At 46.3% G+C, this 27,506-nt stretch overlaps 1 protein-coding gene across 2 annotated transcripts in view; it reads left to right on the forward strand.

The window, feature by feature from the left end:
• The window catches only part of LOC112238964 (AT-rich interactive domain-containing protein 3A), a 251,716-nt gene that overhangs the window by 211,267 nt on the left and 12,943 nt on the right, over positions 1-27,506 (forward strand). For both annotated transcript variants that reach the window (XM_042331200.1, XM_042331201.1), the window contains exons 5-6: positions 15,476-15,659; positions 26,771-27,015. In XM_042331200.1, the coding sequence (XP_042187134.1) occupies positions 15,476-15,659; positions 26,771-27,015 (429 nt within the window). The remainder of the gene's footprint in view (positions 1-15,475; positions 15,660-26,770; positions 27,016-27,506) is intronic.

Genomic DNA, 27,506 nt, shown 5'->3' on the forward strand with positions numbered 1-27,506 from the left:
ATATGTGATAACAGAGAGTAGCAGTGGCGTAAAAGAGGGGTTGGCGGGTGGCGGGTGGCGGGTGGCGGGTGGTGGGTGGCGAGACACAATGTAAATAGTCTGGGTAGCCATTTGATTAGCTGTTCAGGAGTCTTATGGCTTGGGGGTAGAAGCTGTTGAAGCCTCTTGGACCTAGACTTTCGCTCCGGTACTGCTTGCCATGCGGTAGTAGAGAGAACAGTCTATGACTGGGGTGGCTGGGGTCTTTGACAATTTTTAGGGCCTTCCTCTAACAACGCCTGGTGTAGAGGTCCTCTATGGCAGGCAGCTTATCCCCAGTAATGTACTGGGCCGTACGCACTACTCTCTGTAGTGCCTTGCGGTCGTAGGCCGAGCAGTTGCCATACCAGGCAGTGATGCAACCAGGCAGTGATGCTCTCGATGGTGCAGCTGTAGACCCTTTTGAAGATCTGAGGACCCATGCCAAATCTTTTTAGTTCCCTGAGGGGGAATAGGCTTTGTCGTGCCCGTGCCCTCTTCACGACTGTCTTGGTGTGTTTGGACCATTCTAGTTTGTTGGTGATGTGGACACCAAGGAACTTGAAGCTCTCAACCTGCTCCACTGCAGCCCCGTCGATGAGAATGGGGGCGTGCTCGTTCCTCCTTTTCCTGTAGTCCACATTCATCTCCTTAGTCTTGGTTACGTTGAGGGATAGGTTGTTATTCTGACACCACCCGGCCAGGTCTCTGACATCCTCCCTATAGGCTGACATCCTCCCTATAGTGTGATCACACAGTCATCCAGAACAGCTGATGCTCTCATGCATGCCTCAGTGTGCTTGCCTCAAAGCGAGCATGGAAGTGATTTAGCTTGTCTGGTAAGATATTCGTGATCGTACCTCGTCTAATTTATTGTCCAATGATTGCACGTTGGCAAGTAATATTGATGGTAACAACAGCTTTCCCACTCGCCTTCTGTGGATCCTTACGAGTGACGCTGCTCTGTGTCCTCTGTACCTGCGTCTCTTCCTCTCATCCCGCTCTGTGTCCTCTGTACCTGCGTCTCTTCCTCTCATCCCGCTCTGTGTCCTCTGTACCTGCGTCTCTTCCTCTCATCCCGCTCTGTGTCCTCTGTACCTGCGTCTCTTCCTCTCATCCCGCTCTGTGTCCTCTGTACCTGCGTCTCTTCCTCTCATCCCGCTCTGTGTCCTCTGTACCTGCGTCTCTTCCTCTCATCCTGCTCTGTGTCCTCTCTACCTGCGTCTCTTCCTCTCATCCCGCTCTGTGTCCTCTGTACCTGCGTCTCTTCCTCTCATCCCGCTCTGTGTCCTCTGTACCTGCGTCTCTTCCTCTCATCCCGCTCTGTGTCCTCTGTACCTGCGTCTCTTCCTCTCATCCCGCTCTGTGTCCTCTCTACCTGCGTCTCTTCCTCTCATCCCGCTCTGTGTCCTCTGTACCTGCGTCTCTTCCTCTCATCCCGCTCTGTGTCCTCTGTACCTGCATCTCTTCCTCTCATCCCGCTCTGTGTCCTCTGTACCTGCGTCTCTTCCTCTCATCCCGCTCTGTGTCCTCTGTACCTGCGTCTCTTCCTCTCATCCCGCTCTGTGTCCTCTGTACCTGCGTCTCTTCCTCTTGCAAATAACTGGGTTGTTGGCCTCGTCGGGTGTTTGGAGAATGTCCTGTGCGTCCTGCTTGTTGAAGAAAAAATCTTTGTCTAATCCGAGGTGAGTGATCACTGTCCTGATATCCAGAAGCTCTTCGTCTAATCCGAGGTGAGTGATCGCAGTCCTGATATCCAGAAGCTCTTCGTCTAATCCGAGGTGAGTGATCGCAGTCCTGATATCCAGAAGCTCTTCGTCTAATCCGAGGTGAGTGATCGCAGTCCTGATATCCAGAAGCTCTTCGTCTAATCCGAGGTGAGTGATCGCAGTCCCGATATCCAGAAGCTCTTCGTCTAATCCGAGGTGAGTGATCACTGTCCTGATATCCAGAAGCTCTTTGTCTAATCCGAGGTGAGTGATCACTGTCCTGATATCCAGAAGCTCTTCATCTAATCCGAGGTGAGTGATCGCAGTCCTGATATCCAGAAGCTCTTAGTCTAATCCGAGGTGAGTGATCGCAGTCCTGATATCCAGAAGCTCTTAGTCTAATCCGAGGTGAGTAATCGCAGTCCTGATATCCAGAAGCTCTTTGTCTAATCTGAGGTGAGTGATCACTCTCCTGATATCCAGAAGCTCTTCGTCTAATCCGAGGTGAGTGATCACTGTCCTGATATCCAGAAGCTCTTCGTCTAATCCGAGGTGAGTGATCACTGTCCTGATATCCAGAAGCTCTTCGTCTAATCCAAGGTGAGTGATCACTGTCCTGATATCCAGAAGCTCTTCGTCTAATCCGAGGTGAGTGATCACTGTCCTGATATCCAGAAGCTCATCGTCTAATCCGAGGTGAGTGATCACTGTCCTGATATCCAGAAGCTCTTCGTCTAATCCAAGGTGAGTGATCACTGTCCTGATATCCAGAAGCTCATCGTCTAATCCGAGGTGAGTGATCACTGTCCTGATATCCAGAAGCTCTTCGTCTAATCCGAGGTGAGTGATCACTGTCCTGATATCCAGAAGCTCTTTGTCTAATCTGAGGTGAGTGATCACTGTCCTGATATCCAGAAGCTCTTCGTCTAATCCGAGGTGAGTGATCACTGTCCTGATATCCAGAAGCTCTTCGTCTAATCCGAGGTGAGTGATCACTGTCCTGATATCCAGAAGCTCTTCGTCTAATCCGAGGTGAGTGATCTCTGTCCTGATATCCAGAAGCTCTTCGTCTAATCCGAGGTGAGTGATCGCAGTCCTGATATCCAGAAGCTCTTTTTTTGCCGTAAAATACGGTTGCAGAAACATTATGTACAAAATCAGTTACAAATAACGGCGTAATAATAGCACCATTGGTTTTATAGGATCCTTAGCTTTGTGCATGGCCATGGACCTTAGTCTTCTGTAACTCAGTCTCCTGTACCTCAGTCTCCTGTACCTCAGGCTGTACCTCAGTCTCCTGAACCTCAGTCTCCTGTACCTCAGGCTGTACCTCAGTCTCCTGAACCTCAGTCTCCTGTATCTCAGTCTCCTGAACCTCAGTCTCCTGAACCTCAGTCTCCTGTATCTCAGTCTCCTGAACCTCAGTCTCCTGTACCTCAGGCTCCTGAACCTCAGTCTCATGTACCTCAGTCTCCTGAACCTCAGTCTCCTGAACCTCGGTCTCCTGTAACTCAGTCTCCTGTACCTCAGTCTCCTGTACCTCAGCCTCCTGAACCTCAGTCTCCTGTACCTCAGCCTCCTGAACCTCAGTCTCCTGTACCTCAGTCTCCTGAACCTCAGTCTCCTGTACCTCAGCCTCCTGAACCTCAGTCTCCTGAATCTCAGTCTCCTGTCCTCAGTCTCCTGTACCTCAGTATCCTGTACCTCAATCTCCTGTACCTCAGCCTCCTGAACCTCAGTCTCCTGAACCTCAGTCTCCTGTACCTCAGTCTCCTGTACCTCAGCCTCCTGAACCTCAGTCTCCTGTACCTCAGTCTCCTGTACCTCAGTCCCCTGTACCTCAGTCTCCTGTACCTCAGTCTCCTGTACCACAGCCTCCTGAAACTCAGTCTCCTATACCTCAGTCTCCTGTACCTCAGCCTCCTGAACCTCAGTCTCCTGTACCTCAGTCTCCTGTACCTCAGTCCCCTGTACCTCAGTCTCCTGAACCTCAGTCTCATGTACCTCAGCCTCCTGAACCTCAGTCTCCTGTACCTCAGTCTCCTGTACCTCAGTCTCCTGTACCCCAGTCTCCTGAACCTCAGTCTCCTGTACCTCAGTCTCCTGTACCTCAGCCTCCTGAACCTCAGTCTCCTGTACCTCAGCCTCCAGAACCTCAGTCTCCTGTACCTCGTGTCTGATTCAATAAGTGATGGCCTTTTGAGCTGGTCTCATCAAAAGCAGACAAAACAATGGTGGTGTTACTGTCTTTGTGTACTGATAAATATCCTGTGTGATGGACTGTCTTTCTCCTCCAGGCTGTTGGGGGTTGTGGGTATTAATTGATTACCGCCCCAGAAACCACAATCAGCTCTTTCTGTTGAATAAGTCAGTCAATTTTTGTCCCAGCTAGTGTAATTATCTGGAATACTAAGGGACAGAAGAGAAGACAGCTAAGCTTTAAAGAATGGTTCCAGGCTTCTATTGCCACAACACTAAATTTCCTGCTGGAAACTATAGGTGGTACGACTTCTGTGCTTCAGAGACAGACACAGGGACAGACAGACAGACAGACAGACAGACAGACAGACAGACAGACAGACAGACAGACAGACAGACAGACAGACAGACAGACAGACAGACAGACAGAAACAGGGACAGACAGAAACAGGGACAGACAGAAACAGGGACAGACAGAAACAGGGACAGACAGACAGACAGACAGACAGACAGACAGACAGACAGACAGACAGACAGACAGACAGACAGACAGACAGACAGACAGACAGACAGACAGACAGACAGACAGACAGACAGACAGACACAGGGACAGACAGACACAGGGACAGACAGACACAGGACAGACAGACAGACAGACAGACAGACAGACAGACAGACAGACAGACAGAGGGACAGACAGAAAGGTGGGACAGACAGACAGACAGACAGACAGACAGACAGACAGACAGACAGACAGACAGACAGACAGACAGACAGACAGACACAGGGACAGACAGAAACAGGGACAGACAGAAACAGGGACAGACAGAAACAGGGACAGACAGACAGACAGACAGACAGACAGACAGACAGACAGACAGACAGACAGACAGACAGACAGACACAGGGACAGACAGAAACAGGGACAGACAGACAGACAGACAGACAGACAGACAGACAGACAGACAGACAGACAGACAGACAGACAGAAACAGGGACAGACAGAAACAGGGACAGACAGACAGACAGACAGACAGACAGACAGACAGACAGACAGACAGACACAGGGACAGACAGAAACAGGGACAGACAGACAGACAGACACAGGGACAGACAGACACAGGGACAGACAGACAGACAGACAGACAGACAGACAGACAGACAGACAGACAGACAGACAGACAGACAGAAACAGGGACAGACAGACAGACAGACAGACAGACAGACAGACAGACAGACAGACAGACAGACAGACAGACAGACAGACAGACAGACAGACAGACAGACAGACAGACAGACAGACAGAGGGACAGACAGAACAGACAGACAGACAGACAGACAGACAGACAGACAGACAGACAGACAGACAGACAGACAGACAGACAGACAGACAGACAGACAGACAGACAGACAGACAGACAGACAGAAACAGGGACAGACAGAAACAGGGACAGACAGACAGACAGACAGACAGACAGACAGACAGACAGACAGAGGGACAGACAGAAACAGGGACAGACAGACAGACAGACAGACAGACAGACAGACAGACAGACAGACAGACAGAAACAGGGACAGACAGAAACAGGGACAGACAGAAACAGGGACAGACAGAAACAGGGACAGACAGACAGACAGACAGACAGACAGACAGACAGACAGACAGACAGACAGACAGACAGACAGACAGACACAGGGACAGACAGACACAGGGACAGACAGACACAGGGACAGACAGACAGACAGACAGACAGACAGACAGACAGAGGGACAGACAGAAACAGGGACAGACAGACAGACAGACAGACAGACAGACAGACAGACAGACAGACAGACAGACAGACAGACAGACAGACAGACACAGGGACAGACAGAAACAGGGACAGACAGAAACAGGGACAGACAGAAACAGGGACAGACAGACAGACAGACAGACAGACAGACAGACAGACAGACAGACAGACAGACAGACAGACAGACAGACAGACACAGGGACAGACAGAAACAGGGACAGACAGACAGACAGACAGACAGACAGACAGACAGACAGACAGACAGACAGACAGACAGACAGACAGACAGACAGACAGAAACAGGGACAGACAGAAACAGGGACAGACAGACAGACAGACAGACAGACAGACAGACACAGGGACAGACAGAAACAGGGACAGACAGACAGACAGACACAGGGACAGACAGACACAGGGACAGACAGACAGACAGAGGGACAGACAGAAACAGGGACAGACAGACAGACAGACAGACAGACAGACAGACAGACAGACAGACAGACAGACAGACAGACAGACACAGGGACAGACAGAAACAGGGACAGACAGAAACAGGGACAGACAGAAACAGGGACAGACAGACAGACAGACAGACAGACAGACAGACAGACAGACAGACAGACAGACACAGGGACAGACAGAAACAGGGACAGACAGACAGACAGACAGACAGACAGACAGACAGACAGACAGACAGACAGACAGACAGACAGAAACAGGGACAGACAGAAACAGGGACAGACAGACAGACAGACAGACAGACAGACAGACAGACAGACAGACAGACAGACAGACAGACAGACACAGGGACAGACAGAAACAGGGACAGACAGACAGACAGACACAGGGACAGACAGACACAGGGACAGACAGACAGACAGACAGACAGACAGACAGACAGACAGACAGACAGACAGACAGACAGACAGAAACAGGGACAGACAGACAGACAGACAGACAGACAGACAGACAGACAGACAGACAGACAGACAGACAGACAGACAGACAGAGGGACAGACAGAAACACAGACAGACAGACAGACAGACAGACAGACAGACAGACAGACAGACAGACAGACAGACAGACAGACAGACAGACAGACAGACAGAAACAGGGACAGACAGAAACAGGGACAGACAGACAGACAGACAGACAGACAGACAGACAGACAGACAGACAGACAGAGGGACAGACAGAAACAGGGACAGACAGACAGACAGACAGACAGACAGACAGACAGACAGACAGACAGACAGACAGACAGACAGACAGACAGACAGACAGACAGACAGAAACAGGGACAGACAGAAACAGGGACAGACAGAAACAGGGACAGACAGAAACAGGGACAGACAGACAGACAGACAGACAGACAGACAGACAGACAGACAGACAGACAGACAGACAGACAGACAGACAGACAGACAGACAGACAGACAGACAGACACAGGGACAGACAGACACAGGGACAGACAGACACAGGGACAGACAGACAGACAGACAGACAGACAGACAGACAGACAGAGGGACAGACAGAAACAGGGACAGACAGACAGACAGACAGACAGACAGACAGACAGACAGACAGACAGACAGACAGACAGACAGACAGACAGACAGACAGACAGACAGACAGACAGACACAGGGACAGACAGAAACAGGGACAGACAGAAACAGGGACAGACAGAAACAGGGACAGACAGACAGACAGACAGACAGACAGACAGACAGACAGACAGACAGACAGACAGACAGACAGACAGACAGACAGACAGACACAGGGACAGACAGAAACAGGGACAGACAGACAGACAGACAGACAGACAGACAGACAGACAGACAGACAGACAGACAGACAGACAGACAGACAGACAGACAGACAGACAGACAGACAGACAGACAGAAACAGGGACAGACAGAAACAGGGACAGACAGACAGACAGACAGACAGACAGACAGACAGACACAGGGACAGACAGAAACAGGGACAGACAGACAGACAGACACAGGGACAGACAGACACAGGGACAGACAGACAGACAGACAGACAGACAGACAGACAGACAGACAGACAGACAGACAGACAGAAACAGGGACAGACAGACAGACAGACAGACAGACAGACAGACAGACAGACAGACAGACAGACAGACAGACAGACAGACAGACAGACAGACAGACAGAGAGGGACAGACAGAAACAGGGACAGACAGACAGACAGACAGACAGACAGACAGACAGACAGACAGACAGACAGACAGACACAGGGACAGACAGAAACAGGGACAGACAGACAGACACAGGGACAGACAGACACAGGGACAGACAGACAGACAGACAGACAGACAGACAGACAGACAGACAGACAGACAGACAGACAGACAGAAACAGGGACAGACAGACAGACAGACAGACAGACAGACAGACAGACAGACAGACAGACAGACAGACACAGGGACAGACAGAAACAGGGACAGACAGACAGACAGACAGACAGACAGACAGACAGACAGACAGACAGACAGACAGACAGACAGACAGACAGACAGACAGACAGACAGACAGACAGACAGACAGACAGACAGACAGGGGGAAACATTCCTACAGTTTCCATGTTTGGCTGGACAATAGAGTTCTATTCTAGGTTCATGCTGCATTTTATGTTCTAGGGCAGCAGGGTAGCCTGGTGGTTAGAGAGTTGGACTAGTAACTGAAAGGTTACAAGTTCAAATCCCTGAACTGACAAGGTACAAATCTGTTGTTCTGCCCCTGAACAGGCAGTTAACCCACTGTTCCTAGGCTCTCATTGAAAATAAGAATTTGTTCTTTACTTTCTTGCCTAGTTAAATAAAGGTAAAATAAAAATTCTAGGTTCATACTGTATTCTAGGTTCATGTTGTATTCTAGGTTCATGTTGTATTCTAGGTTCATACTGTATTCTAGGTTCATACTGTATTCTAGGTTCATACTGTATTCTAGGTTCATACTGTATTCTAGGTTCATACTGTATTCTAGGTTCATACTGTATTCTAGGTTCATGTTGTATTCTAGGTTCATGTTGTATTCTAGGTTCATACTGTATTCTAGGTTCATGTTGTATTCTAGGTTCATGTTGTATTCTAGGTTCATACTGTATTCTAGGTTCATGTTGTATTCTAGGTTCATACTGTATTCTAGGTTCATACTGTATTCTAGGTTCATACTGTATTCTAGGTTCATACTGTATTCTAGGTTCATACTGTATTCTAGGTTCATACTGTATGGGCCCTCCCTAACCCAGTCAGCTGTTTGCACTGATTGTAAATCACTCTGGATAAGAGCGTCTGCTAAATGAACAACAGTAAAATCTAAATGTAAGAAACTACTGAAGCGCCATTCCAATTAGATGGGCTGTCCACATGTAGATAAACAGTTGTTTTCCTGCTAGCTGCATTACATTAATCCTTCATTTCACAGGTTAAAAGAGCCAAGTAAATGAAGAGGAGAAACTCCTCTGGCCAGGTCCATTACCGGCTTGCTGCAAAGGTGCGAAACTGAACGCATCAGCGACGAAGCCGAGCGAAAAGATGATGATTACTCCGCTCTACTAAGTCCCGATTCCCTCTGCAAGCTCCAATTACACACTGCAATCTTTTAGCAAGTGAGTGATTAACTAGAGGACTGCCTGTGCCCGTCGTTAGTCCGTTAGAGGAGTCGTATACGAGGTGCTTTTTCCTCCCGCCCGCCATTCCTCATTGTCAACGTGATCCATGAGCTGATCGGATCGTCTCTGCTGACAAAAGACTGTCCTCTCCTCTTTTATTCTTCATATCCCTTTCAGGGAATCGGGAGACGAATGCATCACGCCGGGTATTGAAAGCGCATAAATCTGGTTTTAAGAGGCCTGTCTTGGTTGGGTCAGATTCTAACAGACAAAAGCGTTTCTGAGGCCAGGTCTTTTTTATTCATCGCCCCGTGCTCGTTTGGGTCGGCCATTGTGGATCGGGATAAATAATAGTTGTATAGATCAAGGCAACGGGCTGTGCATTATCACCGGTGAGAATGGGATGGGGAGTAACAGTATGTCTCTGTGACGGTGTATTACCAAAGGCTTTTTCTTTGTGTTTCTCTTCTCATTACTGTCGTGTATTCCTAGTATTAGCCTTACTGTACTTGTATGTTCTGCATTGTGACACTGTACAAAAACAGCAACAACAAGAAAACACCCCAATCAACACCTCTTAAACTGTAGTAACACCAAGCTGAATGTTACACTACAGTCAATCAAGCATCTCAATCTTAATTATGAGAGAACTCCAAGTACGTCCGTTAACCTTTGAGAAGTCTCTTTAATGATTTAGAATCACCCCACTTCTCCTGAGACCACTTTCACCACACAGTCGTGATATATAGACAGTTTAGTGTGGAGTTGGAAACGGCGATAGATGGGCTTTGGGTGGTGCTACTTTAGATATAATGGCCAGTATTGTCCTGGTCGGAGAGACAGGATAAATCTCTAGTTTTAATGTTGTCTTTCTCCTCAGTCGGTTCTACTGCCAGCCAAGTCATCCCATAATTACCAGCCTTAATTTATGTGTTTTTACCGCCTCAGACGATACTTCACCCCCTCTCCTCCTCCCCCTCTTCTCCCTCCTCCCCCCCTCTCCTCCTCCTCTCCTCCCCCGCTCCTCCCCCTCTCCTCCTCCTCCCCTTCTCCTTTCCTCTCCTCTCCTCCCCCTCTCCTCTCCTCTCCTCCCCCTCTCCTCCCCCTCTCCTCTCATCTCCTCCCCCCCCTCCTCTCCTCACCCTCTCCTCCTCCTCTCCTCCCCCCTCCTCCTCCCTCCTCTCCTCCCCCTCTCCCTCTCCCTCTCCTCCCCCCCTCTCCTCCTCCTCTCCTCCCCCCTCCTCCCTCCTCCTCCCTCCTCCCCCTCTCCTCCCCCTCCTCCCCCTCTCCTCCTCCTCCTCTCCTCCCCCTCTCCTCATCCTCTCCTCCTCCCTCCTCCTCCCCCACCTCTCCTCCTCTCCTCCCCCTCTCCTCTCCTCCGGTGTATGGCCCTGCACTGCTTGCTGCTGTTTCCACTATATTTCTGCAGGTATTGATTGCCATTATATGGTAAACTCGATGGGTACAATGGAACTCTATCAGCAAAATACAGGTTCATTATCTCAGGGTCAGGCTGCTCACAAAGGGCCGACCCTTCCCTCTTTACGGCCGACCCTTTAAACTGCATAGTACAAATTATTATCTGCCTCCTTATACCCTGCTAATTAAGACTTGAGTGGAATAAAGCTTAGGGTCAGGGTTAGGTTAGCAGGGTTCAGGCCAGAATGGAATGAAGTTTAGGGTTGGGGTTAGGGTTGAACAGTGATTGCTTCTTTAAAAAGAAGTTGAATGTTTAAAGTAATGTTAATTTCATAGCTAAAGGTGTATTTAAATTCTACACGTACACATAGTAACATAGAGGAGGCATTAAAGGGGCAGTATTTATATAACATCGAGGAGGCATTAAAGGGGCAGTATTTATATAACATCGAGGAGGCATTAAAGGGGCAGTATTTATATAGCATAGAGGAGGCATTAAAGGGGCAGTATTTATATAACATAGAGGAGGCATTAAAGGGGCAGTATTTATATAACATAGAGGAGGCATTAAAGGGGCAGTATTTATATAACATAGAGGAGGCATTAAAGGGGCAGTATTTATATAACATAGAGGAGGCATTAAAGGGGCAGTATTTATATAACATAGAGGAGGCATTAAAGGGGCAGTATTTATATAACATAGAGGAGGCATTACAGGGGCAGTATTTATATAACATAGAGGAGGCATTAAAGGGGCAGTATTTATATGACATAGAGGAGGCATTAAAGGGGCAGTATTTATATAACATAGAGGAGGCATTAAAGGGGCAGTATTTATATAACATAGAGGAGGCATTAAAGGGGCAGTATTTATATAGCATAGAGGAGGCATTAAAGGGGCAGTATTTATATAACATAGAGGGGGCATTAAAGGGGCAGTATTTATATAACAGAGGAGGCATTAAAGGGGCAGTATTTATATAACATAGAGGAGGCATTACAGGGGCAGTATTTATATAACATAGAGGAGGCATTAAAGGGGCAGTATTTATATGACATAGAGGAGGCATTAAAGGGGCAGTATTTATATAACATAGAGGAGGCATTACAGGGGCAGTATTTATATAACATAGAGGAGGCATTAAAGGGGCAGTATTTATATGACATAGAGGAGGCATTAAAGGGGCAGTATTTATATAACATAGAGGGGGCATTAAAGGGGCAGTATTTATATAACATAGAGGGGGCATTAAAGGGGCAGTATTGCAGTTGAAACAATAGTAAAGTTCTCAACCCTTTATTTTGGTTAACAGCTGAGGGACGGGGCTGGAGATATGACATCACACTCTAATTAGTAGACAGAGATATGGAATCAAGGACTGACCATCCATGATGTCAACGTTATAGTTTTTTTTTTAACTAGGCAAGTCCATTAAGAACACATTTTTTTTTTCAATTACAGCCTAGGAACAGTGAGTTATAACTACCTTGTTCATGGGGCAGAACGACAGATGTTTACCTTGTCATCTCGGGGATTCGATCTTGCAACCTTTCGGTTGCAAGTCCAATGCTCTTTCCACTAGGATACCTGGCTAGGCTAGCTGCCACCCCCCAAACCAGGTTTTGAAGGCTTGCATTGCATTATAACAAGCATATAGGGTCCTGATGGGGTGGGTCAAGGGGTGCAAAGAGAGGGTATATTACTGGAAACTTTCAAAGTTTAACAGTAAAATACCAGAATTGTGGTATTTTTCTAAGATTTTAAGAAATCTATTACAATTCATTTGGTGGCCCTTTAGGGTACTTTAGAGGATCACAGGCATCTGTAATAATCTCTGGTCTCTACTTCAGATGATCACAGGTGTCTGTAATAATCTCTGGTTTCTACTTCAGATGATCACAGGCATCTGTAATAATCTCTGGTCTCTACTTCAGATGATCACAGGTATCTGTAATAATCTCTGGTCTCTACTTCAGATGATCACAGGTATCTGTAATAATCTCTGGTCTCTACTTCAGATGATCACAGGTATCTGTATTCATCTCTGGCCCTCTGTGTGGCCTAATCACATGTCAAATATTAAAAATCATCAAATGAGATGATTGTCTAATAAAACTGAATGGCACAGCTATAAAACATCATCCTAAATACAAACGGTCAATTTAGTGAATACCATTAGTGTTTAATATGAGGGTTCCAACATGACAAATCCTTTATATAAATTTTATTTACAGATTATTATTATTTTTTTACTATAACCAGGTTTCCATCCAATACATGCCAGGAAAAAAGATTGTCATGACAAAAAAAAATTCCCGGTAAACTTTTACAAATGTAGACAAAACAAAATACGCTAGACAAGATGGGATCTTTTGGGGACAGATTTCCATGTCAATATTCTAAAATCCGCATTAAAACAATATGTGCATTTTCCCACAAAGAGATGTGTTACAATCAAATGTGTTATATAAAATGTTGCTTGTTGCGTGATGATGTAATACACATAAACATACGTGTTGCAGTTAAACTGAGATGTACCGAATAAAAATACAAGTTAAATGGGTTCCATCGCATGTTCAACTCTACTGATGCTTTTGCATCATATAGTGTTTTCCCACTCTGGTATTGACACATGCGCTCTAGACAACAGCAGTAACTGCGCGCCGTTGGCCGGAGCGCATGTATAGCCCACAGTACATGATGAGATTATTATGGACAAAAAGGCAAGATTTTTATTTCTTTTTTTCAAACGCAGCCAAGCATCGATTATCATGTTACCAGAATAAGACCCTCGATATTTACTTGGAAACGAGCATCAAGCTCATCACCTTTCACGTTTACCACCCTGTCGAAGTTCATCATCATTGATTTAATCTGTAGCCTAATGGTGCTATCAAGACAACTGGGAATTCGGATAAAAACGAGGTCTAATCATGACGTCAGTGATCTTCAGGTCGGTAAAATCGGGGGTCGCGAAAGAGGCCAGAGTTCCCGACTTGGAATTCTGAGTTGGATTTGCCAGTCGGAGTTCGTTCTTTTCGAATTCTCAGTTGTCTTGAACGCATTGAAGATGGAAGTCGGAGGTTTCCAAGTTCTGAGTTCTCAGTTGTTGTGAACGCGGCATAATAAACTGTCTGCTTTCCCGATGAGTCGTAGTGGGAGGACTCCACAACATGTCATCGTGTGACTCCAAATCAACTTTGATATATTGGTTATTATATACATTTTTGCGCATACAAGTGTTTCCACCTACATTTCCCGCAATGATTTTACCAACACAAAACTATCCCACCTTGTCCAGCGTATGGGTCGTTACAGTACTTTTTGGGGGGGAAAGTTTATAGAAAAATGTTCTGTTTCCATCAGGCCTGTAATTTTTTTATCCGACTTGTATTTTACTGGCATATAGACTTTGAATGGAAACCTGGTTAGTAAAATTAATTATGCCAAAAATTTCGGTGGAAACGCTTTTATGCGCAAATATTGATATAATAACCATCATATCAAAGTAAACTTGGAGTCACGACTCGGGAAAGCATGCAGTTTATTAGGCAACAGATGAAATAAATGATCATGAACTTATTAACATGTGAAAGTGCAAAGTGATAATCTTGATGTGTCCTTTCCAAAAAAATCGAGGGTTTTATTCCGGGTGACATGATCATCGACGCTTGGTTGCGTTTGACAAATAGAATTAATGTCGCTCTTTAGTTCATCATATAGTCATCATGTAGGCTAAACGCGCTCTGTGCCAATACCGGTGTTGGCACACTGTTGTACACTATAACGCAAAACATATTTGTGAGATAACCATCAGTATAGTTGAAAATGTGATGGAACCCAATTTAACTTTTTTTTAATTTGATTTTTTATCCAGTAGATGGTAATTTAAACCGCAAAATGTATTTGTATGTGCACTACGTCATCACGCACAGTTGTTTATGTGCAACAAGTCAATTTGATGGAAACATTTCTGGCGGGGGGAGAAATGCGCATATGTATTTTTATGAATATTCTCATGAAAATCTGTCCGAATTGGATGGAAACCTAGTTTAAACCAGTATGTATTTGTTGTCAATGTTTTTCAGTCAAACCGGTGGTAGTTGTGAAAGAAGTCAATATTTAGAATAGTTGCAGAGTTAATTTAAAATAATCCCGTTAATGATTAGATATTTTATTCATTAATTAGACTATTTTCTCTTGAACCATATGGTCTATCTACTAGAAATTCATGGACAATATGGACACAGATATACGAAATGTATACTATATATTAATGACTTGTTTTAAAGTTATTTGATTGCAATTGATTTTCTGTTAATTACCAAAATTACTGAAGATTCCGGTATCTTTGATAAACTACCCGGTAGCTTTGCAACCCTAGGTACAACAGTTGAACTAAGATCATGAGGCATTTCTAAGTTATATTCTTCAAGAATCAGCGGGTTTATATCGATAATTTAAATGTCAAAAAATATATTTAGCAAACACAGATTGCCCCTTTAAAACGCTGTATAAAAAGTCAAGGGGGAGTTTTTCAAAAAGTAATATGTTTTGTTAGCCAAGATGTCAGCTATTGGACTGCTTCCAGATAAATTGGCTTTATAAGCCACAGCTAGCGAGGAAACCCTCTCTATCGATGGACTGAAGTTAATAGCATTGATTGTGGATATTGTGTTTTGTCTCGACAGGGACTCCAGTGAATCGTATTCCTATCATGGCCAAGCAGGTGTTGGATCTGTACACGCTCTACAAGCTGGTCACAGAAAAAGGCGGCTTAGTGGAGGTCATCAATAAAAAAATATGGCGTGAGATCACCAAAGGCCTCAACCTCCCTACCTCCATCACCAGTGCAGCGTTCACCCTGCGAACACAGTGAGTGACGCTCTGTACACCATACATTAACACAGTGAGTGACGCTCTGTACACCATACATTAACACAGTGAGTGACGCTCTGTACACCATACATTAACACAGTGAGTGACGCTCTGTACACCATACATTAACACAGTGAGTGACGCTCTGTACACCATACATTAACACAGTGAGTGACGCTCTGTACACCATACATTAACACAGTGAGTGACGCTCTGTACACCATACATTAACACAGTGAGTGACGCTCTGTACACCATACATTAACACAGTGAGTGAAGCTCTGTACGGGTACACCATACATTAACACAGTGAGTGACGCTCTGTACACCATACATTAACACAGTGAGTGACGCTCTGTACACCATACATTAACACAGTGAGTGACGCTCTGTACGCCATACATTAACACAGTGAGTGACGCTCTGTACGCCATACATTAACACAGTGAGTGACGCTCTGTACACCATACATTAACACAGTGAGTGAAGCTCTACGGGTACACCATACATTAACACAGTGAGTGACGCTCTGTACGCCATACATTAACACAGTGAGTGACGCTCTGTACACCATACATTAACACAGTGAGTGACGCTCTGTACACCATACATTAACACAGTGAGTGACGCTCTGTACACCATACATTAACACAGTGAGTGACGCTCTGTACGCCATACATTAACACAGTGAGTGACGCTCTGTACGCCATACATTAACAAAGTGAGTGACGCTCTACGCCATACATTAACACAGTGAGTGACGCTCTGTACGCCATACATTAACACAGTGAGTGACGCTCTGTACGCCATGCATTAACACAGTGAGTGACGCTCTGTACGCCATACATTAACACAGTGAGTGACGCTCTGTACGCCATACATTAACACAGTGAGTGACGCTCTGTACGCCATACATTAACACAGTGAGTGACGCTCTGTACGCCATACATTAACACAGTGAGTGACGCTCTGTACACCATACATTAACACAGTGAGTGACGCTCTGTACACCATACAGTAACACAGTGGTGACGCTCTGTACACCATACATTAACACAGTGAGTGAGTACACCATACATTAACACAGTGAGTGACGCTCTGTACACCATACATTAACACAGTGAGTGACGCTCTGTACACCATACATTAACACAGTGAGTGACGCTCTGTACACCATACATTAACACAGTGAGTGACGCTCTGTACACCATACATTAACACAGTGAGTGACGCTCTGTACACCATACATTAACACAGTGAGTGACGCTCTGTACACCATACATTAACACAGTGAGTGACGCTCTGTACACCATACATTAACACAGTGAGTGTCTGTACACCATACATTAACACAGTGAGTGAGCTCTGTACACCATACATTAACACAGTGAGTGGCTCTGTACAGCATACATTAACACAGTGAGTGACGCTCTGTACACCATACATTAACACAGTGAGTGACGCTCTGTACACCAGTACATTAACAGGGGGTGAAGCTCTGTACACCATACATTAACACAGTGAGTGACGCTCTGTACACCATACATTAACACAGTGAGTGACACTCTGTACACCATACATTAACACAGTGAGTGACGCTCTGTACGCCATACATTAACACAGTGAGTGACGCTCTGTACGCCATACATTAACACAGTGAGTGACGCTCTGTACACCATACATTAACACAGTGAGTGACGCTCTGTACACCATACATTAACACAGTGGTGACGCTCTGTACACCATACATTAACACAGTGAGTGACGCTCTGTACACCAGTACATTAACACAGTGGGGTCTCTGTACACCATACATTAACACAGTGAGTGACGCTCTGTACACCATACATTAACACAGTGAGTGGAGGGGGTACATTAACACAGTGAGTGACGCTCTGTACGCCATACATTAACACAGTGAGTGACGCTCTGTACACCATACATTAACACAGTGAGTGACGCTCTGTACACCATACATTAACACAGTGAGTGACGCTCTGTACACCATACATTAACACAGTGAGTGACGCTGCTGGAGATAAATAACCTGATAACCTGCATCGCATATCACTTGACTCTACAGTAGTGGTAAAGGGCGTCTCAGAGAGCTAAGAGTCTCTACACCAGTAGTGGTAAAGGGGGTCTCAGAGAGCTAAGAGTCTCTACACCAGTAGTGGTAAAGGGGGTCTCAGAGAGCTAAGAGTCTCTACACCAGTAGTGGTAAAGGGGGTCTCAGAGAGCTAAGAGTCTCTACACCAGTAGTGGTAAAGGGGGTCTCAGAGAGCTAAGAGTCTCTACACCAGTAGTGGTAAAGGGGGTGTCAGAGAGCTAAGAGTCTCTACACCAGTAGTGGTACAGGGGGTCTCGGAGAGCTAAGAGTCTCTACACCAGTAGTGGTACAGGGGGTCTCAGAGAGCTAAGAGTCTCTACACCAGTAGTGGCACAGGGGGTCTCGGAGAGCTAAGAGTCTCTACACCAGTAGTGGTACAGGGGGTCTCGGAGAGCTAAGAGTCTCTACACCAGTAGTGGTATAGTGGGTCTCAGAGAGCTAAGAGTCTCTACACCAGTAGTGGTACAGGGGGTCTCAGAGAGCTAAGAGTCTCTACACCAGTAGTGGTACAGGGGGTCTCGGAGAGCTAAGAGTCTCTACACCAGTAGTGGTACAGGGGGTCTCGGAGAGCTAAGAGTCTCTACACCAGTAGTGGTACAGGGGGTCTCGGAGAGCTAAGAGTCTCTACACCAGTAGTGGTACAGGGACCACAAGTATTTTCTGAGATATATGATTAGATATATGATTAGATATGATGTTATATATGATTAGATATATGATTAGATATGTGTCTGTATTAATACTACAGTTGATTCAGAATACACCATAATGTCATGTAGATTCTAACACCCAACCTGTTGTCATTCTTAGAAATGCATATCCAATCCCCACTGCTGTACAGTACTGTTATTATGTTTTAGCAGACACTTGATAGGCACAATAACATTCATTATTCTGCTACGATGTTGACTACATTACTACCATTACGGCCATCCTAGCCTGGATAATGCATGATAATGATAGAGTTGGAGAAGACGGGGAATTAACTGTACAGTCCTGACCACAATGAAGTGCAGAACAGAAGAAAGCCTGTTGGTATTACTGTTACGGACCAAAACGCAGCGTCTAGATTGCGATCCATAATTTAATAAACAAACGTAACACGAATCTAAATACAAACACTACAAAAACAATAAACGTAACGAAAACCGGAACAGCCTATACTTGGGTAACCTAACACAGACAGGAACAAGGACACTAAGGACAATCACCCACAAAACCCAACAAAAAACAGGCTACCTAAATATGGTTCCCAATCAGAGACAATGACTAACACCTGCCTCTGATTGAGAACCATATCAGGCCAAACATAGAAATAGACAAACCAGACACACAACATAGAATGCCCACCCAGCTCACGTCCTGACCAACACTAAAACAAGGAAAACACATATGAACGATGGTCAGAACGTGACAGTACCCCCGCCCCCAAGGTGTGGGGCACAACCTACACCTATAGGGGAGGGTCTTGGTGAGCATCTGTCTGTGGCACTCAGTACGTGGACCCCACTCCATAATTGTTTTAGTCCACCTCCTTAGCGTCCCTTGAGTGGGTCGCTAACCTTGGCCTAGGAAACCTAACAACGGACCCCACTGGACTGAAGGGCAGCTCCCGGACTGAGGTAGCTCGGGACTGAGGGTAGCTCGGGACTGAGGGGAAGCTCAGGACTGAGGGGAAGCTCAGAGGGCTCAGGACTGAGAGGAAGCTCAGGATTGAGAGGAAGCTCCGGCAGGTTGATGGATCTAGCAGATCCTGGCTAGTGGTTCCGGCAGATCCTGGCTGACTGGCAGATCCTGGCTGAATGGCGAATCCTGGCAGACTGGCGGATCCTGGCTGACTGGCAGTTCTGGCAGATCCTGGCTGACTGGCGGATCCTGGCAGACTGGTAGATCCTGGCAGACTGGCGGATCCTGGCTGACTGGCGGATCCTGGCTGACTGATCCTGGCAGACTGGCGGCACTTGCGGCGCTGGACAGACTGGCGGCACTGGCGGCACTGGGCAGACTGGCGGACTGGCGGCGCTGGGCAGACTGGCGGTACTGGCGGCGCTGGGCAGACTGACGGCACTGGCGGCGCTGGGTAGATTGACGGCACTGGCGGCGCTGGGCAGACTGACGGCACTGGCGGCGCTGGGCAGACTGACGGCACTGGCGGCGCTGGGCAGACTGGCGGATCTGGAAGAGTCTGGCTGACTGGCAGATCCTGGCAGACTGAAAGATCTGGCTGCTCCATGCTGACTGGCGGCTCTGGCTGCTCCACGCTGACTGACGGCTCTGGCTACTCCATGTAGGCTGACAGCTCTGGCGACTTCTTACAGACTGGCAGCTCTGGCGGCTCCGTGCAGACTGGCAGCTCCTTGCAGACTGGCAGCTCCTTGCAGACTGGCAGTGGCAGACTGGCAGCTCCTGCAGACTGGCAGCTCCGTGCAGACTGGCAGCTCCTTGCAGACTGGCAGCTCCTTGCAGACTGGCAGCTCCTTGCAGACTGACAGCTCTGGCTGCTTCATGCAGACTGACAGCTATGGCTGGTCTATGCAGACTGACATCTCTGGCTGCTCCATGCACGCTGGCAGCTCTGGCTGCGCTGAACAGGCAGGAGACTCCAGCAGCGCTGTAGAGGAGGAAGGCTCTGGCTGCGCTGAACAGGCAGGAGACTCCAGCAGCGCTGTAGAGGAGGAAGGCTCTGGCTGCGCTGAACAGGCGGGAGACTCCAGCAGCGCTGTAGAGGAGGAAGGCTCTGGCTGCGCTGAACAGGTGGGAGACTCCGACAGCGCAGGAGAGGAGAAAGGCTCCGACAGCGCTGGAAAGGTGAGGCGCACTGTAGTCCTGATATGCGTGGTGCTGGTACTGGTAGTACTGGACCGAGGACACGCACAGGAAGCCTGGTGCGGGGAGCTGCCACCGGAGGGCTGGGGTGTGGAGGTGGTACTGAATAGACCGGACCGTGCAGGCGCACTGAGCTCTTGAGCACGGAGCCTACCTTACCTGGCTCGATGCCCACTCTAGCCCGGCCGATCCGAGGAGCTGGAATATACCGCACCGGGCTATGCACCTGCACTGGGGACACCGTGCGCACCACTGCATAACACGGTGCCTGCCCGGTCTCTCTAACCCCGGTAAGCACAGGGAGTTTGCGCAGGTCTCCTACCTGGCATAGCCATACCCCCTGTGAGCCCCACCCCCAATACTTTTTGGGGCTGACTCTAGGGCTTCCGTCCGCGCCGCCGTGCTAGGCACGCCAACCTCATTCTCCTGTAACCTTCGCTCACTGCTCCATCGAATCCCAGGCGGGCTCCGGCACTCTCCCTGGGTACCGCCCACCTGTCTATCTCCTCCCAAGAAGTATAGTCCATACTGTACTCCTCTTTGGGCTGCTCCTGTTGCCTCTTCTCCTGCTGCACCTTTGGGGGCTACACTCCCCTGGTTTAGCCCAGGGAATCGAGGATTTCCTCCCATGTCCAGAAATCCTTCTTACGCATCTCCTCTTTGGGCTGCTCCTGCCTGTTGACGCTGCTTGGTCCGTTTGTGGTGGGTGATTCTGTAACGGTTTTCTAGGTGTGAAGGAGAGTCGGACCAAAATGCAGCGTGTAGATTGCGATCCATAACTTAATAAACAAACGTAACACGAATCTAAATACAAACACTACAAAAACAATAAACGTAACGAAAACCGAAACAGCCTATACTTGGGTAACCTAACACAGACAGGAACAAGGACACTAAGGACAATCACCCACAAAACCCAACACAAAACAGGCTACCTAAATATGGTTCCCAATCAGAGACAATGACTAACACCTGCCTCTGATTGAGAACCATATCAGGCCAAACATAGAAATAGACAAACCAGACACACAACATAGAATGCCCACCCAGCTCACGTCCTGACCCAACACTAAAACAAGGAAAACACATATGAACGATGGTCAGAACGTGACAATTACACTGCATTCGGAAAGTACTCAGACCCCTTGACTTTTTCCACATTTTGTTACGTTACAGCCTTATTCTAAAATTGATTAAATACATTTCCCCCCTCATCAATCTACACACAATACCCCATAATGACATCACAATACCCCATAGTGACATCACAATACCCCATAATGACATCACAATACCCCATAATGACAAAGTGAAAACAGGTTTTTAGATTTTTTTTCAAATGTATTAAAAATGATTTACATAATTATTCAGACCCTTTGCTATGAGACTCGAAATTGAGCTCAGGTGCATCCTGTTTCCATTGATCCTTGAGATGTTTCTACAATTTACCTATTTTACCCATGGTAAATTTAATTGACTGGACATGATTTGGAAAGGCACGCACCTGTCTCCAGGCTTCCACAGTTGACAGTGCATGTCAGATCAAAAAGCAAGCCATGAGGTCAAAGGAATTCTGAGACAGGATTGTATCCAGGTACAGACCAAAAAAATGTCTGCATCATTCAAAGTCTCCAAGAACACAGTGGTCTTCATTACTTTTAAATGGAAGACATTTGGAACCACCAATACTTTTTCCTAGTGCTGGCCACTTGGCCAAACTGAGCAATTGGTGGAGAAGGGCCTTGGCCAGGGAGGTGACCAAGAACCAGATGGTCACCCTGACAGAGCTCCAGAGTTCCTCTATGGAGATGGGAGAATCTTCCAGAAGGACAACCACATCTGCAGCACTCCACCAATCAGGCCTTTATGGTAAAGTGTCTAGACGGAAGCTACTCTTTAGCAAAAAGTACAGAACAGCCCGCTTGGACTTTGCCAAAAGGCACCTAAAGGACTCTCAGACCATGAGAAACAATTATCTGGTCAATAAACCAAGCTTGAATGCCAAGCATCAAGTCTGGAGGTAACTTGGCACTGTCCTTGCGGTGAAGCATGGTGGTGGCAGAATCGTGCTGTGGGGTTGTTTTTCAGATAGCAGGGACTGGGAGACTTGTCAGGATTGAGGGAAAGATGAACAGAGAAAAGTACAGAGGTTCACCTTCCACCTTCCAACAGGACAATGACCCTGAGCACACAGCCAACACAACGCAGGAGTGGCTTCGGGACAAGTCTCTTAATGAACTTGAGTGGCCCAGCCATAGTCCGGACTTGAACCCAATCGAACATCTCTGGAGAGACCCTAAAATAGCTGTGCAGTGATTCTCCCCATCCAACCTGACAGATCTTAAGAGGATATGCAGAGAAGAATGTGAAAAACTCCACATGTTTGCCAAGCTTGTAGCTTCATACCCAAGACTACCCGAGGCTATAATCGCTGCAAAAGGTGCTTCAACAAAACTAAATCAAATAAAATTTGTAAATGTATTTATATAGCCCTTCGTACATCAGCTGATATCTCAAAGTGCTGTACAGAAACCCAGCCTAAAACCCCAAACAGCAAGCAATGCAGGTGTTGAAGCACGTTGGCTAGGAAAAACTCCCTAGAAAGGCCAAACCCTAGGAAGAAACCTAGAGAGGAACCAGGCTATGAGGGGTGGCAAGTCCTCTTCTGACTGTGCCGGGTGGAGATTATAACAGAACATGGCCAAGATGTTCAAATGTTCATAAATGACCAGCATTGTCAAATAATAGGTCTGGGACAGGTAGCACGTCCGGTGAACAGGTCAGGATTCCATAGCCGCAGGCAGAACAGTTGAAACTGGAGCAGCAGCATGGCCAGGTGGACTGGGGACAGCAAGGAGTCATCATGCCAGGTAGTCCTGAGGCATGGTCCTAGGGCTCAGGTCCTCAGAGAGAGAGAAAGAAAGAGAGAATTAGAGAGAGCATACTTAAATTCACACAGGACACCGGATGAGACAGGAGAAGTACTCCACATATAACAAATTGACCCTAGCCCCCCGACACATAAATTACTGCAGCATAAATACTGGAGGCTGAGACAGGAGGGGTCAGGAGACACTGTGGCCCCATCCGATGATACCCCCGGACAGGGCCAAACAGGAAGGATATAACCCCACCCACTTTGCCAAAGCACAGCCTCCACACCACTAGAGGGATATCTTCAACCACCATCTTACCATCCTGAGACAAGGCCGAGTATAGCCCACAAAGATCTCCACCACGCCACAACCCAAGGGGGGGGGGCGCCAACCCAGACAGGAAGATCACAACTACTGAGTAAAGGGTCTGAACGTAAATGTGATATTTCAGTGTTTATATTATTATGTTATTATGGGATATGCCGTGTAAATTGATGAGGGGGAAAAAACAATTGAATCAATTTAGAATGAGGCTGTGATGTAACAATATATGGAAAAAGTCTGAATATATGCTGAATGCACTGTATGTCCCTCTAACTGCCCTGAATGCCTCTGCTGATCCTACAGCTATTGTTGGCAGTTGTCATGTGCCTACGAACCAGATTTATACTGTTAGCACTGAGGGGTGGTGTGCTCTAGTAAGAAGTCTACTGTGTGCAGCTCACCCTGCACTAACATAAATAACATGAGCATGTCTACTTCTGCTATCATTCCCAGTAATTCCCAGCAATTAAAACAATCAAGCATCCCAGAAAAGTGCTAAAAACAGCCCACGTTAGCATATGTAGCTTAAGAAACAAGGTTCATGAACTCAGTCATTTGCTAGTAACAGATGACACTCATATTCTGACTATCTCTAAACCTCACTTAGATACATTTGATGATACAGTGGTAGAAATACATGGTTATAACATCTACAGAAAAGACAGAAATGCCAAAGGTGGAGGTGTTGCTGTTTATATTCAGAACCACATTACTGTAAAGTATCTGGATAACTGATGAAATGCTTGACAATGAATGTGATATCAACAGAGGTACATTTACTAAATATTGACTGGCTTTCATCAGGTTGCCCACTCAAGAGAAAGCTTCAAACTGTATCTAGTGCCTGCAACCTGGTTCATGTTATCAGTCAACCTGCCAGGGTAGTTACAAACAGCACAAGAATAAAAATCATCAACATGTATTGATCACATATTTACTAAAGCTGCAGAAATGTGCTTTAAAGCAGCATCCAGATCCATCAGATCAATTTATAGTAGCCATATCTAGGAAAACCAAAAGTTCCAAAAGCTGGGCCTAATATAGTATATAAGAAGTCATACAATAAGTTTTATAGTGATTCTTATGTTGATGATGTAAAGATTATTTGCTGGTCTGTGGTGTGTAATGAGGAGCAGACAGATGCTGCACTTGACTCATTTATGAAATTGCTTATTCCAGTTACTAATAAGCATGAAGCACACATTAAGAAAATTAAAAACTGTTAAATCCCCGTGGATTGATGAGGAATTGTAAAATGGTATGGTTGAGAGGGATGAGGCAAAAGGCAGCAGAACCGGTTGGCAAATGTACTGCAAATTGAGAAATCATGTGACTTTTAACATTAATGATCAAAGTCTGCTGCTGGAAAAACGTATGTGTAATGGCTTTACACCCCCTGCTATATTGTGGATAAAGATTTTACCTGTCTAACAGAACACAGAGGGTGTTCTTTAATGGAAGCTTCTTCAACATAATCCAGGTAGAATCAGGAATTCCCCAGGGCAGCTGTCTAGGCCCCTTACTTTTTTCAATCTTTACTAATGACATGCCACAGGCTTTGAGTAAAGACAGTGTGTCTATGTATGCGGATGACTCAACACTATACACGTCAGCTACTACAGCGACTGAAATGACTGCAACACTCAACATAGAGCTGCAGTTAGTTTCAGAATGGGTGGCAAGGAATAAGTTAGTGCTAAATATGAAAAATATTTTAAAAATAAAAGCATTGTATTTGAGACAAATCATTCACTAAACCCTAAACCTCAACTAAGTCTTGTAATGAATAATGTGGAAATTGGACGTGACTAAACTGCATGGAGTAACCCTGGATTGTAAACTGTCATGGTCAAAACATATTGATACACAATTAGCTAAGATGGGGTGAAATCTGTCCGTAATAAAGCGCTGCTCTACCTTCTTAACAGCACTATCAACAAGGCAGGTCCTACAGGTCCTAGTTTCTACCTTCTTAACAACACTATCAACAAGGCAGGTCCTACAGGCCCTAGTTTCTACCTTCTTAACAACACTATCAACAAGGCAGGTCCTACAGGCCCTAGTTTATACCTTCTTAACAGCACTATCAACAAGGCAGGTCCTACAGGCCATTGTTTCTACCTTCTTAACAGCACTATCAATGAGGCAGGTCCTACAGGCCCTAGTTTTGTCCCACCTGGACTACTGTTCAGTCATGTGGTCAGGTGCCACAAAGAGGGACTTAAGAAAATTGCAATTGGCTCAGAACAGGGCAGCACGGCTGGCCCTTGGATGTATACAGAGAGCTAATATTACTATATAGATACTATATATAGCCATGACTACATGGAACTCTATCCCACATCAGGTAAATGATGCAGCAGTAGAGTCTGATTTAATAAACAGGTAAAAATACACCTTATGGAACAGCGAGGGACCGTGAAGAGACACACAATATCAGACACACTATACACACATGTACACATTCATTTTGTGTTGGGCACACACTTAATGTGTTGTGAAATCTGTTGTAAATGTATTGTAATGTTTTTTTTTAAATGGTATAAACTGTCTTAATTTTGCTGGACCAGCTTTCAGTTGCTCTAAAATATCCCCAGCAGTTCATACTGAAACTGGCACTTTGGCTCACGTTTTTAAGGATACACTTCAGATATTTCCAAATTCTCCCATCTCAGTGCAAGCAAACAAGGATAAGACAGGTCAATTACCAATCCTGAAGATAGGGTTTGAACATAGAAGAGCACTGACCTTAACCAGTCAAAATTGTAAATGGCATTTGACAATTGAGCTGGCTTAAACACCAGCTAAAAATACCTGAACCCTGAATGTTTTATAGGTTGGCTGTAGTAATACATTACATAATATAACCTTGTTGAGATGATGACACAAGCATTATGGTGTGGCCTCTTGGTGTAAAACTTCTCCTTCAATAAAACATTGTGAAATGTCCTGTTCCCGATCCCTTCCTACAGGTATATGAAGTACCTCTACCCTTACGAATGTGAAAAGAGGGGTCTGAGCTCCCCCGGAGAGCTCCAGGCAGCTATCGACAGTAACCGCCGTGAGGGACGTCGTCAGAGCTACGGGTCGGCCATCTTTAACTACTCTCCAATGGGGACAACCTCCATCGTCTCCTCCTCCAAGATGAACATGCCTCACCTGGCCATGTCCACCCTCAATGGAGCACATGTGACCCAGGGACACAACATCAAGAAAGGTGAGACACAGAGCACTGTTTCATGTCATGTGACCAGGAAGAAGATGCCGTGCTGCAGTTGTGGTTACCATAGGGACGGTGTTGTGTATAATTCATTCCTGCATCAGACTGGCACCTAGACTACCATAGGGACGGTGTTGTGTATAATTAATTCCTGCATCAGACTGGCACCTAGACTACCATAGGGACGGTGTTGTGTATAATTAATTCCTGCATCAGACTGGCACCCAGGCTACCATAGGGACGGTGTTGTGTATAATTAATTCCTGCATCAGACTGGCACCCAGACTACCATAGGGACGGTGTTGTGTATAATTAATTCCTGCATCAGACTGGCACCCAGGCTACCATAGGGACGGTGTTGTGTATAATTAATTCCTGCATCAGACTGGCACCTAGACTACCATAGGGACGGTGTTGTGCAGGATTCATTCCTGCCTCAGACTGGCACCCAGGCTACAGGGATGTTGTTGTGTATAATTCATTCCTGC

Source organism: Oncorhynchus tshawytscha, linkage group LG12 (genome assembly GCF_018296145.1).
Source record: "Oncorhynchus tshawytscha isolate Ot180627B linkage group LG12, Otsh_v2.0, whole genome shotgun sequence".
Classification (NCBI taxonomy): domain Eukaryota; kingdom Metazoa; phylum Chordata; class Actinopteri; order Salmoniformes; family Salmonidae; genus Oncorhynchus; species Oncorhynchus tshawytscha.